The following is an 18325-nucleotide window of genomic DNA, read 5'->3' as shown; positions in this document are numbered from 1 at the left end:
CCATAATGCCTTGATAATTTGTCAAAGAGAATACAAAGATGCATCGATCTGCATAACAAAATTAAACAATTTCAAAAAATTTATTTTTTATTTTTTATTAAATAATCAAATCTTATGTTTCTATAAGTGACAAACCTGTTTACCAGCTATGCCTGCATATTTTTTGTTGGCAACTTTTCGCAAAAATGTTTTTATAATATCAAAATGTACTACTTGACGAATATGTCGAAATAAGAATCTCAGGATATTTTGAGCCGTTTTTTAAAATCTTATCTAAAGTGTAGGGCAGGTTTAGATAAGATTGGCAGGGTTAGATCATGGTTACGTCACGTTTATGCCAAGTTTAGGTCAGGGTGAGGACAGGGTCAGGTCACGGTTATGTAAAGGTTAAGTTAAGTTAGGTTATTTAAGGTCGGGTAATAAACATTGACTCTGAAGGCCGCAAGATTTTTCTAGTATCAAAATGTACCATCCGACGAATATGTCGAAATAAGAAACCCAGAATATATTTTTAATAGTTTTTTCCGTCTACTTAGAAAATATTTTTCAGCAATTTTTATTTACGAAATCAATAAGGTGTCTTTATAGAATTTATTTCTATAAATTTAAACTGTACACGTGAAATTTATGCATCGTTATTACCAAAGTTCCAGTTAGTATTCTAATTTATGATCTAGAACTACTTACGTGTACGTAGTTTGGGTGATAATTAGACCGCGGATCTTTATGCAAAATACAAAATGCCTGAATCTGTTCCAAAATATATGAGTAACTTAAAAGTTGCATTATTTCCTTAATAATTTTCGTAGCTCGAAAGTAACGTATTGACATTATTAGATGTTTTAATCTTTCTACTATTTAACATTATAGATAATCATTTTTGTCACAAATGCATAAAATCCGCAATCTAGTCAGAATTATGCACAAAAATTTGTAGATGCTGCTCAAAATCACGTAAATAAAAGTCTACGAAGTATCATGTCAATATGTTATTTGATTTAATAATAAAAAGAATTTTCAAAAAAATAAAAAAAAGAATAATAAATTCCGCAATTAAAATTGCTGGCAGTTTCGATTGTTTTATATTCCATTCTAATTTCGTATAGAGACCCATAGCGACCGACTGTGTATAAACATTTCTAACTAACGTCTGCCTAGAAATGCGTGGAGAAACATCTACGCTTCTAAATGGGATATGATATTTACAGAATCACGTCAACATTTATTCTACTGAAAGCCTTCGAGATTCAAACTAGAGGCACAATTTATTTCCGTACAGCCCAATACAAATATTCACGTCACCGCCAACCATATTTAACCAGAGTGATGTGCAAATCCAACACAGTTTGTAAACGTTCCCGAGGAAAGTAATGCAATTCGCGCGAATACTAAAGGGAAACATTGCACACACGAGATCGATTTGTTGTTGATCAAATTTATGCTTTCCTCGAAATCGTTTTTCGAATCAACGAACGCAACATTCGCATTGTTACACATCAATTTTTGTTTCAGTTTGGAATAAATATTTTGCGCGAGGAATTCTACAATGTAATGTACCATTTTTTCAATATATTGATTATTCAACGATCTGTACAAAAACAGTTTTCCATTGCAAACTATTGGATTTTTATTACGTGTAGATGTTTCTCTCCCTGCTTATCTGACGTTGTTTATAACGTAACCACATTTACAATCGTTTCGTGTATAACCAGCGTCGTATTTTACGAAGAAGAATTCTTTCAAAATGGTAAATTTTATAATATATAAAATTATAATTTACCAATTCTTTCAAATTGGTAAATTTTGTCACTTAGTTCGAGCAATTTTCGTTATGCGAACATAAACTTGTTGGTACTCGTATAAAATAATTCTTTAAAAATAACATCTTTCAAAAAGAAATATCAAGTTTTCGCTATTCGTTTAAAAATCCGACATTTCGCGTGCACCGACCTAATATTTTAGTCATCGTACAATAAACTAGTCCCTCTTAACATCGCCGAAAAAAGTTCGAGTCGTTTAGCTCGATTTAAAAAAAATTATTACGTTCTAAAATGTGTTCGAACACGTCTTGTCAGCGGCTGTAGAACGGAATTTGATTCGCGAGAATGCGATCGCGAGACTAGAAACCGGCGAATCCCGCGAATGAACGAAACTTGGAGACAGAAAAAACACAAAGCGCCGGAAGTGGGCAAGCGTTCGAGCTAATGATCGGTCGGGTCACTGACACTTTCCGCATAAAAGGCTCGGCAGGAGGGCAAGTTGCATGCGTGCTTTTAAGTGCGAGCGTAAAAAGTAACGGGCCCTGCTGAAAAGCAGTCGACGAAACGACCTGTAGCGAATCGTACGTCCCCCTTACCTCGTTGTCCTTGTAGGGACCAGTTTCTCGTCCCAGACCGGCTCACTGAGGAATCCCGACAGCTTTAACGCGTGTTCCGTCCAGAATTATAATACCATATTTTCCTCGCGATAAACACGGTCTTCCGATTCGAATTATTCTTCCTATTTTATCCGCGACGAACGACTCACTGGCAGCATGCTCCGTCTACCTATACGATAAACTATCCACTATTTCCATCGATTACGAGCAATAAACCCTGCCCGACTCGTTGTCTCGTTAATTTTAATTACTGCGAGATTACTTGATCAGATGGTTTGTTTTAATTTTAATTTATTTAGGGTAAACGGGACAGATCTCCTTTTAATTTCTGTACAAGAATTCTACTTAGTAATAATAAAACTAAAAATAATAATAATAGTAAAAATAGTAATAATAATAATAATAGTAAAAATAGTAATAATAATAATAATAATAATAAATATAAACGAAAATGAAAACAATATGATTACAATATATAAAGCAAACACAAACCAAACATCCTCTAGCTTCTGTTAATATTACATAGAGTTTAATATTATCTGGCAATGCCCGCAACTTGATGTTGACAGTAATGAAATGGTTTCTAAATTGTGTAGTCGATAAACTATGAAAAAACATTTTATTTTCTATGATTTTTATTTAAATCGATCGTTTCCCGAATGAATTCCTATTCGAATAACAAATAACTTCTCATTCGAATAGATTGCTATCCAGATAAATTTGTACCCGATTCGCGCGCGCGCGCGATATTTACTCGACAGTGTCAAATAAAATTTTATTTCTCAGTCTATATATCTTCTATTCATCGTTCGAATAAAATGTTGTCCAACTACGACGTTAGAGATCGTATAAAATTGGTAAAAAAAGATCGGCCAAAACAATTCACCATGACTGATATATTTTTGAACTTTTCAGTTCAACAATGTAAATTCAAAATGATTGTCCGACAACATTTCGAAAATCCGATGAGAAAAATATCTAGGTTACACAGCTTAATTTTCCGACGCTTTTCCACGGTAACTGCGCAGCATGTCAAGCGAGACGCGGTGCTAAAATTGATTCGTCGATACCAATTCGTCCGCTTCATGTTTTATTCCGCAGCGATCTGGACGTCTGTTAGCGCGATAATCAAAAGTTATTATTGAAACATGGCAGATTGGCTGCAGAAATCGCCCTTCCCGCTACTCGCGGCTGACATAGCACTTTCAACTGGGTCGAGGTTCGCCGAAGCTTATTTTTCTAGAGTTCTAGAGCCAGTTTGCATCCCTGCGGACCTGTGTCAGGGACAAAATGCAATGAAAGCTTTCGCTTTTGATATGCACAAGGTGTTTCCCAAGTGATGGTCAAACTGCAGTATCGGCGATTCTATTTCGTAATATAAATAGGAAAGATCATGCAGATTAACCAGTTAGCTGTTGTTTTTTTTTACTAGTATACTCGTCATAAGGAAATGGTAATATTTTGTAGAATGACGAGTATATTCGTCAAAAAACGCTGACGAATTAACATAAGTAAATAAATAAATGTTAGCAACGAAATTAAAAAATAAAACGGGTATTTCATTACAACTTGATTTTATATTATAAAATCTTTATATTATAAAATCCTTATATTATAAAATCTTTATATTATAAAATCTTTATATTATAAAATCCTTATATATTATAAAATCTTTATATTTTATATTATAAAATATTTCTTTTAAATTTAATTGTATGAAACTTTAACAAGTACATAGACAGGGTGTCGTTATGTTATTTCCGAGAAATGAGGAATTCCTGAAATCACATGAAGTAATTTTTTCCTTAGCGAAAGTGCAAAATGAGTTATTAACGAAAAACACTAACCGATGAGAGACGAGATCAGTTAGCGCTACGCGGTCGAGCTCGCCTCTCATTGGTCAGGGCTTTTCGTTAATAACTCGCAAAACAAAGCCGCGGATTGCATTATCGCTAAGGAAAAAGTTACTTCAAATAATCTCAGGAACCCCTCATTTCCCGGAAGTAATATAATTTTAGGACACCCTGTATATCTCAGTCTTATAAAAGAAAATTAAATTTTCTTTCCTTCAATATATCCACCGCGTTTTTCAATTACTTGGCAGATTATCAACAACTATAGAAACGAGCCGCGAGGCTCGAATAATCGTATCTCCTCTTCCCAAATTGTCCATTTTTGTTTACAAGCTGAGGGACAATTGGAGAGAATTTACTACAATCAAGAAGAATTGTGACGATTAGAACGAAATGGTAGAAACGTAGTTGCAATACTAGAAGCAAGAGAGAAAGGAAACCCAAGACAGAGACAATGTAACAGGATAAAAGAAGAGTCAAGGTACAATAAGCTTCACAAATAATATTAAAGTCGCAGTATTACAAGAGTACCTAAGAAAAAGAGGTCATGGCAACAGCCAGAGTTTGCTAAGGCAAGGTGTGGATCCCTCGATGATAGCAATAAATATTGGAAGAAGGAAGAGAACCGCAAATGCGAACTGTGTAAAAGAGATGTAGACACACTAAAACACGCTTCATGCAAGATTGCACTGAGATAGAAAGAATAGTGTCTGAAAATACGATAGATTGGTTAAGGTTATTTTACTATTAGTTATTATATTTTATTATTAGTTATTATATTTTATTATTAGTAAATTATTTTAGTATTAGATAGGAAATTAAAACGCCATTGTAGTGTAAGTTAGGAACAGTCAAGATAAGTAGTGGTAGATAACAGAGAGTTAATTAGAAATATAAATACAGGAATATAGGATCTAAGACTACGATTACGATGGACCTAGTTAAAAATTAGTGTCACCAACATTAGTGTGACCAAAACCGTAACGTCTTATCCAGTACTTAAATTGTACATTATCCAAACAAGTTTAGGACACGTAAACAGTCCAACCTGCAGCAACCCAATCGCAACAGCATCTATTGTACAAGTCAGCAAAGATTTGACCTAAATAGATTGAATCACTGTAATTAAATGACTTGAAATATGAATTAGTGATTCATATTTCAAGCCCAACCGACCCTAATTGGTTTGGATGCGAACCAAAAAAGCCGCACACAATCGTGCTGCCAGCAAGTGCCAATCAAACGATTGAAACTGAGCACGATTTTGCTCTGCGACGTCCAAGAAAAGGAAACGTGATTTTTAGCGAATCGGCGTGGCTCGCAGTGCACGGAAATGTCCGTTTTTGAAGTATACAAAAACGGTATTTATAAACGAATTATTTATGGCGGATTTTCAGTGGACCGCATCACTGTGCGGCGTGCTGTTTGTCAGCAAAAAAATCACCGATGAGCTACTATTGGGTTGGCAACTAAGTAATTGCCGATTTCAGTTATAGATGTCTCTCACTCCCATTTTTATGATATCCGTAAATGTTATATTATAAAATTATTATTATTATTATTATGTTATTTTTGATTATCCGCGAATGTTAGCAACTGGACAAATTGAATGCAGCGGTCAAGGAAAAGCGACCAGAATTGGTCAATCGTAAAGGTGCCATTTTCCAGCAGGACAATGCTAGGCCGCACACGTCTTTGTCCACTCGGCAAAAATTGATGGATATTGGTTGGGAATCGATGTTACATCCACCATATAGCCCTGATCTCGCGCCATCGGATTACCACTTATTTCGATCCCTGGACAACTCCCTTCGTGGTAAAACTTTTAACGACGATGACGCTGTAAAATCTCACTTAACTCAGTCTTTTGGCCGAAAAGGATCAGACTTTCTACGAGCGTGGAATTTTCAAGTTGTCAGAGAGACGGCGAAAGGTCATCGAACAAAATGGAAAATACAATACAGATTGAACTTCGTTCCAAGTAAAAAGAAATGTTTTATTTCATTGAACAAATCGGCAATTACTTAGTTGCCAACCCAATACCACTAGGTATCCTCCGACTAGCTACCCCCGAGAAGACGTCGATCGGAGATCGGCTAATTCGCCGGACTCGACCGCAGACTGAATCGCAGACAAGGATCAGCGTTCCAATTCCGAAACTACTGTCGCCGTCGCATCCAGCACGCGAGTCGCGCACGGCGACCTGGAATTTTCCACGTGGGATCGATTCGAGTCACCGGCATCGTTGGAACTGTCGCAAAGTGGGCTAAAGGCGACCCACATGCGCGGGTCGCGCCGGTGAACGCGACGCATTCAGGTCGCGGCCGATGAGAAACGACCGCTTCCGCTCAAGAAACGCGATTTAAGACGCAACAGATTTCAAGATTCAAAAGTCCCGCGCCAGCGACCGGTTTTTCAGCGGCGGTCGACGCTTCCCGGTACGAGTCGAAGTGGACAATCAAGTAGAGTAGCTCGAAGTAGGAGCTAAAAGTCCCACGTTACGTATAAATCTAGCGTAAGTACACTGTAAAAATAGCAATCTAAAGATACGCCGCTTAATTTTATATATATTGGGTTGGCAACTAAGTAATTGCCGATTTGTTCAATGAAATAAAAAATTCTTCTTACTTGGAATGGAGTTTGATCTGTAATGTATTTTCCATTTTGTTCGATGACCTTTTGCTATCTCTCTGACAACTTGAAAATTCTACGCTCGTAGAAAGTCTGATCCTTTTCGGCCAAAAACTGAGTTAAGTGAGATTTTACAGCGTCATCGTCGTTAAAAGTTTTACCACGAAGGGAGTTGTCCAGGGATCGAAATAAGTGATAATCCGATGGCGCGAGATCAGGGCTATATGGTGGGTGTGACATCAATTCCCAACCAATATCCATCAATTTTTGCCGAGTGGACAAAGACGTGTGCGGCCTAGCATTGTCCTGGTAGAAAATGACACCTTTACGATTGACCAATTCTGGTCGTTTTTTTCCTTGACCGCTGCATTCAATTTATCCAGTTGTTAACATTCACGGATAATAAAAAATAACATAATAATAATAATAATAATTTTGTAATATAACATTTACGGATATCATAAAAATGGGAGTGAGAGACATCTATAACTGAAATCGGCAATTACTTAGTTGCCAACCCAATACTATAGCTATTACTAAGTTCCTAAACTGTGACTATAACTTTGACTATAACTTGTTGAAATTAACGTAACAGCTTCCAATCATCTTTTGCCACTTTGCCATAAATGTGTAAAATCTACAGTCTACTAATAATCTACGAAATAAGAAATGTTTCTTCAGCTGCAGATCTTCGTGCAAAATAAAGGTTGTTTTCATCAATTGCAGACAGAGAAATCAAATAGAAAATTCATTCTTCCTTCAAATGAATTAATAAGCTGAAACTAGTACAATATATTGACATTGATAAAAATCCATAGTCTGATAATTATTTCGACAAAAGTATGATAAAAATATGCTAATTCTCATAAATCCAGAACTACCAGACAAAGAAACATATTGCTTGTCGCTAAGGGAGAATTGCATTTTTAGCGCAAAATGTACACGCTGTCCTTAAAAATAAAATTAGATAATTCCGTAGAACTTCAAATATCTCGATAAATTCCAAACTAGGTATATTATCATGGTGAACACTTCAGTAATTGTAAAAAGCTACGAAAGTTATCAGAAAACGCTAATTCCAACCCAGCACTGTCCCAGATTACCACAAAGGCCTTGACGTCATTATAGATTTTATTACACAAAATAAGTGCACGGATTTCTCGGAAGTGATTCTGGTTTTTACTTGCACAGCTGCACAGAATTTTCTAGCACACTTGCGAAACAGAATTTTAACGGTGTCGTATACGCATTCGGGTTCCATCTGAGAAATTTGAATGGGACTATAAAGAGAACCAATAGTGCTAACTAAGAATTCAAATAAAGATACATCCGCCATGCCAACGTGTTAGGTCATTAAGCATGGAACGCATAGATTTTATAGTAAAATTATAGGAGTAAAATATGCATTTCACACTCAACAACCTAATACAGAAGAAAAAAATATTGGAAGTAAAAGCTGTTGATATAAATTTTAGAAATGCATACATACTTACTTCACATAGCTCGACAAAAAAAAAAGGGATTATGACATTTTAGAAAAGAAATGTAAAACTCATTCGGAGTCACTGTCGCTACTGTAATTTAAAACAATCAATCTTTTCTTTTTAATTGGCACAAACTCATCGTCTTCGTCGCTCGAAATATTTGGAGGTTCGACTTCAGTTTCATTGTTAATATAAATTTTTTCCCAATATTTTCTTTTACTAGGTTTTCATGAATTTGCTGATATTCGATGCAACATTACACAACTTTCCAATTTTTTGTGCCAATTCAAGAGCTCTACAAAGACTTATTGGTTGCGTAAATTGATATTACATATAAAAAAATGCAGTAAATTCTGCTTAATTGACGCTCAGATTGTGCACATAGATTAGATCATTTTGGAAGAGGAGATATGATTATTCGAGCCTTGCGGCTCGTTTTTATAGTTACCGATTGTAAAAAACTATAAAACAACTATAATAAACGAGCCGCAAGGCTCGAATAATCATATCTCCTCTTCCAAAATCTTTGTGCACAATCTGAGCGTCAATTAGGGAGAATTTACTGCATTTTTAGTAAATTTTTCAGTAATTTTTCAGTAAATTCACCCTAATTGATTGTGCACAAAAATGGACAATTTGAGGAGAGGAGATAACGATTATTCGAGTCTTGCGGCTCGTTTTTATAGTTACCGATTGTAAAAAACTATAAAACAACTATAATAAACGAGCCGCAAGGCTCGAATAATCATATCTCCTCTTCCAAAATCTTTGTGCACAATCTGAGCGTCAATTAGGGAGAATTTACTGCATTTTTAGTAAATTTTTCAGTAATTTTTCAGTAAATTCACCCTAATTGATTGTGCACAAAAATGGACAATTTGAGGAGAGGAGATAACGATTATTCGAGTCTTGCGGCTCGTTTTTATAGTTACCGATTGTAAAAAACTATAAAACAACTATAATAAATGAGCCGCAAGGCTCGAATAATCGTTCTCCTCTCCTCAAATTGTCCATTTTTGTGCACAATCAATTAGGGTGAATTTAACTGTAGTGTTATAATTTACCGTGTAAAAAAGTGCCACGTAAATCGAGAGATAGGTGTTCATCGTTCGGTACTTGTTTTTACATAACAGTCGTGAGATTTTTCGGGCATAACCGGTTTTCTGGTGATGTATCCCGGCAACGTTCGTATACAGTTAAAAATATCTAAAAGTAGCCTTTTACGATGCATGCGTCGCGATTCGTCGTTTAAATTTTCCGACGCTGGAACTTTTGGTTAATCCGTTCGCAGCCAACGGAACGTCGAGATGAAATTACTTGAAAACGAGAATAGTCGAAGAGTGAATAATTGACGCTGAAGTATCTCAATGATGCGGAAATAATTGATATAAGCTTCTCATTTTAACCGAATTCGATTTAAATGTGTTTCATTTAGCCAGTTCCCAACTCTTATCGTATCATATATTTATGTTATCTGGATTCGTGTTTCAACCTGTCTAGAGTACATCGATTCCTCGATAACGTTTTTGAAGGACGTTAATCATTGCCGATATGAACGCATAAAGTTTCTAATTGACGCGCAGATTGCATACGACAAAGGACAATTTGGGAAGAGGAGATACGATTGTTCGATCCTCGAAGCTCATTTTTATACCAATTGTCAACAACTATGAAAACGGGTCTCAAGGCTCGAATAATCGTATCTCCTCTTCCCAAATTGTCCATCTTTTGTGTACAACAATTGTGAGCAACAATTAGAGAGAATTTACTGTAGCTTGTAGCGTTTCTATGGACTTAAGGCTAAACATACACCTACAAAAGTTTACACCTTGTTCTCGAAATTAACAAAGATACAGTGAGTGTAACATTCATAATATGAATTTTTCGTGTATGTTTTCCAAAACGGTGACCATGATATTTTAAAATCTATTAAACCATGAACCTTCAAAATTTAGATTCAGTATACTGATGCCTACAGCCCGTACTAGAATCAACCCAAAATTCTTCTCGCTTACACTTTTTAAGGCTCCCAATATTGAGAAATCAATAGGAAAATTCGATAATCAAATTTCAAAACGTCGCCACTTGTTTAATCGTCGACTCTTTTCTTTTGTTTAGTACCCGCTATTATAGCCGAACTCATACTAATCAAGAAACTTACACGCTTTTCCATTTCAGATAATCAAAAAGTCAACAAATTTGCAAATGTTGTTGAAACAGCATAAATAACTATCACAAATATGACTGCAAAATGTTTTATAGTTTCTTCAGAAAAAGATGCCTAAAGAAAGTTAAACAAACACGCAATTTACACTAGAATATTCCCTTAATTCTAGAAAGATTATGTCATGCGACTATACATAGAAATCATTTGTATCGGTGAACAAATGCATATTTCTGAAGCTTTTTCTGGAAACAGTGTCTCTGATCAAGTTGAATCGATTCCTCCATATTAATCCCAGGAATGTGAGCAGCAATAAATGCCGGTGATTTCAAAAGTGGTATAAGTTATGAAAAAATTGCAATGTTTATCAGTTTGTATTTATCTTTCTGTTTCGTGTTACAACTATTTATATTTCAATATTATGAAAGAATTTGTGTCAAATAGCAGTGAAATAAGCAATGTCATGAATGTGTCACTTTCATTTTTACCCGTGGCAACTTCACGATCATTGCGATAATGGTGTAAGTCATAGAATTGAGATTGCAAAAACACACGTTTCATGTCGAAAATATTTCAATCTTCAGTTAGATATTCGTAAAATGTATAATTTGTTCTGTAATGAAAAATAATAAAAGTAATGAATCATGTGTCAATGAGCATACATGTAATAAAGAAAATTGCAATATATGAAACATAACTAAATAAATAAGTCAATTAACTAGGATTTACTGTTGATTTTAAAAGTGGGGTAAATCATTGAAGTATGTGAAAGATATGATTTCATGGTTGTTATTAAAAAAATTATAGAATGGTATATAAATGTAAAGCTGGATGATCGTGCAATTTATTAAACATTAATATGAAAACCGAAAAAAAACAAAATATGTATGCATATCTTACACCACTTTAAGAATCACCGGCACAAGTATATAGTGGTTTCACAATATTTTGAACTTGCAGATATAACTGTATTTTAATATTTTGCAAATGCTCGAACTTTTTACAGCTTGATAATCAACAATTTATCATTGAATAGAAATCGGTTGGAAAGGTAATACCATGAAGAAGTAATGAGAATTTAATCGCAACCGTTAGTTCTCTATAAATCATTCTCTAGGTTGCAGAAAATGGGGGAAAATATGCAGGTTGGTCCACTTAAAAGTTAACCACCTGAATACTTCGGTTTCAGCGACATCATAAATTTTCCATACGATTTGTTCGAAATGAAACTTACAAATATGAATATTTCATGAAACGCATTATAAGAAATCAGTGTCGACTTCACCTAGACTTTTACACAGAAATTGATTGTTTTAATGCAATCTCGTATTATGTTATCTTTATTAAGTACGCATCTTGTATGTTATGCATTTGAAAAATATATGGCCCCCTTGAAGACCTTTGAAAAAAATGATTTATGCACGAAACAATGCTTTTAGCACTACTTTTAATCGTAGTGGTTGATCGCTGTTATAATTCGCCCTCCAAAAATATGAACAAAAAGTTATGTGGAATGATTAAATTGACATAAAAATTTATGATAAGAAACTTTTTATAGAATTATTTTGTAGTTCGATAAGAAATAATTATTTATGTTTGGTAGTTGTTTAAGAAATAATTATTATGAACCTCCATCTCCAATAAGAAGTATTTAAATAACCATAAAACAAATTACATTTCACTAAGGAAATTACAATTACCCCGTAATTCTCAAGTACAGAATAGCACTAAAAATATGTATTGCTTACGAAAGGCGTTTTATACGACGGAGATTAAACAAGTTATCTCTATATCATAACGATAATGATATAACGAGTTAGACACCTGCTGCTGGTGACAGAGCTGGGTAATATATAGAGAGAAACTTAAAATACTATTTTAAGTAATAGATTCTTCACAATTCAAATAAAATAGTACTTAAAATTAGGACATAAAAAAAGTAGGACATAAAATTTCAGTAAATAAGATATTTTGTTTCGATAATCGACAGCTGAAGCATGAAATAAATATTTAATTTTGATAATTTAAAACGTAAAATGAAATAGTTTATTTTGGTGTCTAAAACTAAATCATGAAAATACATATTTTATTTTAAAAATCTAAAACATAAAATAGTTCTTATTTTAATAACATAAAACATGAAAGGAAATGAAATTTATTTTCTTTTTAGATACAACTATTCGCATATAAGAAACTATGTACATCGTTTATGTACGTTTATAATGCAGAGGAAAAATACTTCGTTCGTATTAGATTACAAAAATAAATTTTGCACTATGATTTAGTAAAATAAGATTATTTTATTCGTTGAAATACTATTGAACATTTTTGACAACGAATAAAATATTTTATTTTTAAAAGTACATTCTTTCGTGCAGATAAAATATTTTATTTTCAAAAATACATGCATCATCTTAAATAAAATATCCATTTACTATTCGTCATTTAAAATACTATTTTACCCAGCTCTGGCTGGTGGCTGAAAATTCAGCGCTCCGAACGGCCGATATTTTTTCGTAAATCGTCACTCACCATTTTGAGCGTTTCTTCGGGTCTGAGCAAGTAGAACATAGATTGTAAATGCTGTTGGATGTCGCATCCTGCTGTGGAGACCTTCCTCGAGGGTATGGCCCTTTCGTTTGGAGGCAGAACCAGGGCCGCACCCTTGCCAGCGAAGTAACATTCGCTTAGGCTGCAAAACGAACAAACAGAAACATTATCTATCAGTAAAAAGTGAAACAAGAGGAACGTTACTATCCTTTCCCACGCTGATAACGAGTGTCTCGAGAGGTAATTGCGTTTTAATTTATCGCGACACTGATCGCATTCACCGAGATATCTCTATTGTTTCTTCTGTACAAGTTGCACGCGACATCATATTATGCAATTCGATAATCACCCGTGTAATGAAATTACCGAACCTTGAATTTGCGTAGAATACGTGTAGAACTCAAGGAAACGACTTTCACATGTGCTTTTTTTCAGATACCCTTCAATTAAGACAATCATTTCTCACATTCTAGTCTCTACCAAAGAAGCAATATATATATATATATAAACTGATTTTCTCATGTTTCTCTTGCTTTATGAATCTCGTAAAATTTATACTAACCTATTAATAAGGGATATAAAATATAAATTAATGCTATGAAACGATGTACATAGTCGTTACATTCTACATATTTCATATTATTTATTAATAATATAATATCCATATTATTCATAATATGGATATTAATATAATTAAATTAAATATAATATAATATCCATATTATGAATAATATGGATATTATATTCAATCATCTATGAGAATTATTACAAGCTGAATAAAAGAATATTTCTTCTCCGCATATAATGAAAAAATGAATAGCTAGAATATCGAAAGAACTTAACAAAATATCATATTTATATATTTCTATATTAGAAATAACAGAAAATAGAAATACACAAATATGATATCCTCTTTTCGTAAATTTTCGTTTGGATATCAGTAAAAATGTAAAAGTTACTTTAATTCTATAATTATGCACAATACTGTAATTATTAATTGCCGGAGTTTTATGCAAAATGAAAATTGTTTGCACTAATCATGAGATACAGGAACAATATACAGATATTCCTTTCGTACCTTAAGGATTTTAATAAGTTTTCAGTATTTCTAATAACAGTATTTCTAAATTCTTTAAATGAGCTTGCCGTTTTATATCGGAGCAACTCATTTTTTACATAAATGCATAAAATATACAGTCTAATCATTACATAAAGTTTCATTAGTATATTAAAGTGTGTGCATAAATATTTGGTTGACAGAAATATGTTATTATCATTTTCATCTGGCTCACGCGTTTCTTATAGTTAACATACACTGGTGTGCATAATTAATAACAAAATACCATATTTGTATACATTCTATTTTCTATTATTTCTAAATAGGGATATACAAACACGGTGTTCTGTTAAGTTTTTGTTTAAACGTCGCTAAAAATGTAAAAATTACGTTGACTCTGTAATTATTCACACCGCTGTAGACAATTTTTATTTCGTTTGAAAATTCTTCTTTTAGTCACAAATTATCCTTTGCACCCAATCGGACTACGGAAATCATTAGCGAACATCTTCGAACAAAATATTCCAGACAACTCGATCCAAGCACGTAGTTCCTGCACCTAGCTTAACACGGCTACCAATCTAAATTAATCGCTACCAGCTGTTCGATGATGTTTTTCAAAGATGGAGAACACGGGAGACGTTCTATTTCAAATCTAACCGACTTGCCAATTTCTCAGATTCGTTTACATCATGCACCGAACGATTATACAGTCGCGGAGAAAATTGAGTGAAGAAGGTAGAGAGAAAAGATATCAATGAAATTAGAATGAGTTATAAATTCATTGATTAATTTGATCGTTGTTATACAATCCATATACTATAAAGATACAGACTATGTAAAAGTTAAGTTGGCAATGATAATATAAATTATTATTATAAATTAAATTAATATATTATTATAATATTATTACATATATATATATATATATATATATATATATATAATATATTATAGTTATAATTATAATAATATATAAATTATTATTAAGAAAAACGTGGCAACACAAGATATTAACTTAACTGTATTTTATTTACTTATCGTGTAATTCATTATGTGTCCATTTATTTTCGTTCCTCAGCAAATAAGCCAATCATTTTATTAAATTGCGTTTATAAGAATGTAAATATTAGTTTGAATTTTTCACTAAATAATCCATGTCCTAATAAGGATATATGTAGAAAAAATAAAAGTTAGATTTATAACAATAATGTAAGCTTGACTAAACTTTACTTATAACTTGCGGATCTTTATGCAAAATAAAAGTAAAAACGGAATTTAAATAAAGGTCAATTGTTTATTTTAATAATTTTTATACGTCGAAAATACCGTAACAGTAGTATTAAATTTTTTTTACGTCTTTTATATTTCAATTACACATTTTTGCCATAAATACATAAAATCCGCAGTATAAATAGACCATATTCTACTACCTATCCACCTAATTTTCTCAGAGACTGTATTTCTCGGACGCACAACGGCCTAAGAAAGTGCACCAAAACGGAACACCTCCTTTGAAGCCGCCACGAACACGCTTAATATTCGCGAATCTCGGCGCAGCGTAAAAGCGGCGCGCAATTAATCGACGCGTTCGACGGCGAAGTTCGACTCGAGGATATCTACGCGTGCGTTCATAATGCACAGACCTATCTGATCTCTGCAGGCTTGAGCCAGAAGTGTGCACTCTGATTGCAGCGATCATCAACGAGCCAGACGCATATGGCATTTCGCGTACGCGTGAAGCTTCCGGTACCGTGCGCGATACAATGGGAAGTTTCTCTTTCACGAGGGTAGCGATTACATGCGTGTAACCGGAGAAAAGAGAAACCTGAAAATCTATCTTCGGCGGCGCGGTCTTTTACAAGCTTCGTTATCGAGAGCTGCGACGATTACTTTCACACGATAAGGGATCAGCCGCCGTGACGGTGGCCAATTAACAACGCGGCATTAGTAGCAAATCTGGAGCGAGTTGATCTCGCTGCTGATTTTCGCGGGTCCGATGGTCCGATGTCCTGCTGCTATTCAATCCCTTCAACAACCCTCCGCAAAGGTCTCTCGAGCTGTTTGCTACACAATTTCTCCCCTTCGGACGGTCTATCCTATGTAATAGAGGTGGAGAACTATCGATAGTACAGTAGAAACTCTCTTATCCGAAGGTTTATTTTTTTAATATCCTGATATCAAAAACATACTATTATTGAAAAATTTCATTTCGCTACAAAAAACCGTCTATTGTTTTTTCTTATCATCAATAGTTCCGATCAGAGTAGTCAATATGTTGGAAGGCAATTTAAATGAACTTTTAGGTATAATAACCTTGATATAACATTTCGATAATATATTTATTTAAATAATTCTACTATTTATGGGCGAATGACCTATATAGGTCTTAAAGCTTTTGCCGGAGTTATGCAAAACATATGTTTGCATACCGGCATTTTTGATAGCATTAGAAAGAACATTTAGCAAAGCAGGATTAATAATATCAGACAGGCGGTCGAGCTTGAAATCAAAAAGTCTCGACACCCTTATTTTTTTAAATAAGAACTTGTGATTGTTGTAAGAAATAAAGTCTATCTCAGGTATTTTTATTGTATTGTATTTCATTATTGTATTTTTATTATATCGTAAAAAGAATATAATATAATACTTTCATATTTTCCAAATTCTTTGATATCTTCAAATGTTTGGTGTCTTTGAAACTTCATATTATACGTACACCCCTCTTAAAAAGTATTAGGACACCTGTTGATTTAGTATAAATCGTAATTACTCATTCAGTTTATGGCATCATATTGTCGAAAGTACACATGAAATTAAAAGTGTTTGTCACTTATGCAATCTGTTTATCGATTTATTGCATTTTGTTCAGTGAAAACGTATGCAGAGTTCATTTCGTACGATATGTTTCCGAAATATGTGAATCATGCTGCAACATGCATGGAACCAAATAGGATCAGAAATAATAAACAAATTAATAAACAAATGCCAAAGTCAGTCCAAGAAGTAATTAAAAACGCGATGGATACATCGACAAAAAGAAAATTTAATTTTCTTTTATAAAATTGACTTTATTTTTATTATAATTTTTATTATAACTAATATGGTACGATAATTATACGTTTTTGAAACTTACATTCTTATAAGATACAAATCCTTAACCTGTTGAACGTTTATGTCGTATATACACGTGATAGCCAAAGTCCATTCACAGCGACAATGACGTATTACATATATATATATATATATATACGGATTATGAAATTCTTTATGTATCTGAATGTTTATGTTAAATCTGTTTATTTGCGAGATTGTATTGTGTTTTCTTGCCCATAATATGCACAAATTTTTGCCCGCAGTAGCTATGACGTACGGGCCATTTTCATATAGAAGTTATTACATACAATTTGTTAGAATTATTCGGTAAACGATCTGATGTCATTATAACAGAACCGCACTTTATTAATATAAATGAAAGGATATAAATATATGTATAATTAAATCGATACATGAACGGACTGAATGTATGAATTAGCGCATTGGTAATAAGTAAAAGACGTCTAAACAAAAGTGATGCTTCTGATATAGCGGGCGCGCGAATTGCTGAAAAGCAATCTACAACAAAATTTATTGAATCATTCGTTCTGACAGGCACGGTAGTTTTAGTGCTAATTGAAGTAATAATACTTCAATTAACACTAAAAAACTACCGTGCCTGTCAGAACGAATGATTCAATAAATTGAACTGTTATAATAAATAACTGTTATAAAACAGTGTTGGTTGTTTCGTTACTGTAATTTGGTTTCTAAGACCGTTAAATTTAAATAATTGACATAAAAAAGAAATCGTACGCTACGTTGTAAAATACTCCATGCATAATATATTATATCCATAATCCATAATATTATATCCAGAATATATTATATCCAATCGCACATGTATAGTTCCAGGGATTTCGTGACGGCCAGGTTGAAAAATGTAGCTTCGAGATAAACATGACAGTTTTAAGATAACTATTCTCTCTGATAAAGATAAAAACTTTACCTCTAGTCGCTAAAACGTCCAGATTTTGAAATATCGCTTTGACATAGCATTCGATACACTTGAAGCTTCAAGAACATAAAATGAATGTATATTATGTTAATTATATTATACTAATTTTAATAAAGAGACGTAATATATATATATATATATATATATATATAATA

General features: G+C 33.4%; 1 protein-coding gene across 8 annotated transcripts in view; it reads right to left on the bottom strand.

The window, feature by feature from the left end:
• The window catches only part of ssh (Protein phosphatase Slingshot), a 176091-nt gene that overhangs the window by 104709 nt on the left and 53057 nt on the right, over positions 1–18325 (bottom strand). For all 8 annotated transcript variants that reach the window (XM_033469994.2, XM_076524764.1, XM_076524768.1 and 5 more), the window contains one exon: positions 13042–13201. In XM_033469994.2, the coding sequence (XP_033325885.2) occupies positions 13042–13201 (160 nt within the window). The remainder of the gene's footprint in view (positions 1–13041; positions 13202–18325) is intronic.

Source organism: Megalopta genalis, chromosome 10 (assembly GCF_051020955.1).
Source record: "Megalopta genalis isolate 19385.01 chromosome 10, iyMegGena1_principal, whole genome shotgun sequence".
NCBI lineage: Eukaryota > Metazoa > Arthropoda > Insecta > Hymenoptera > Halictidae > Megalopta > Megalopta genalis.
The sequence above is the reverse complement of the archived record's forward strand: the minus strand, read 5'-3'. Positions and strand labels throughout refer to the sequence as shown.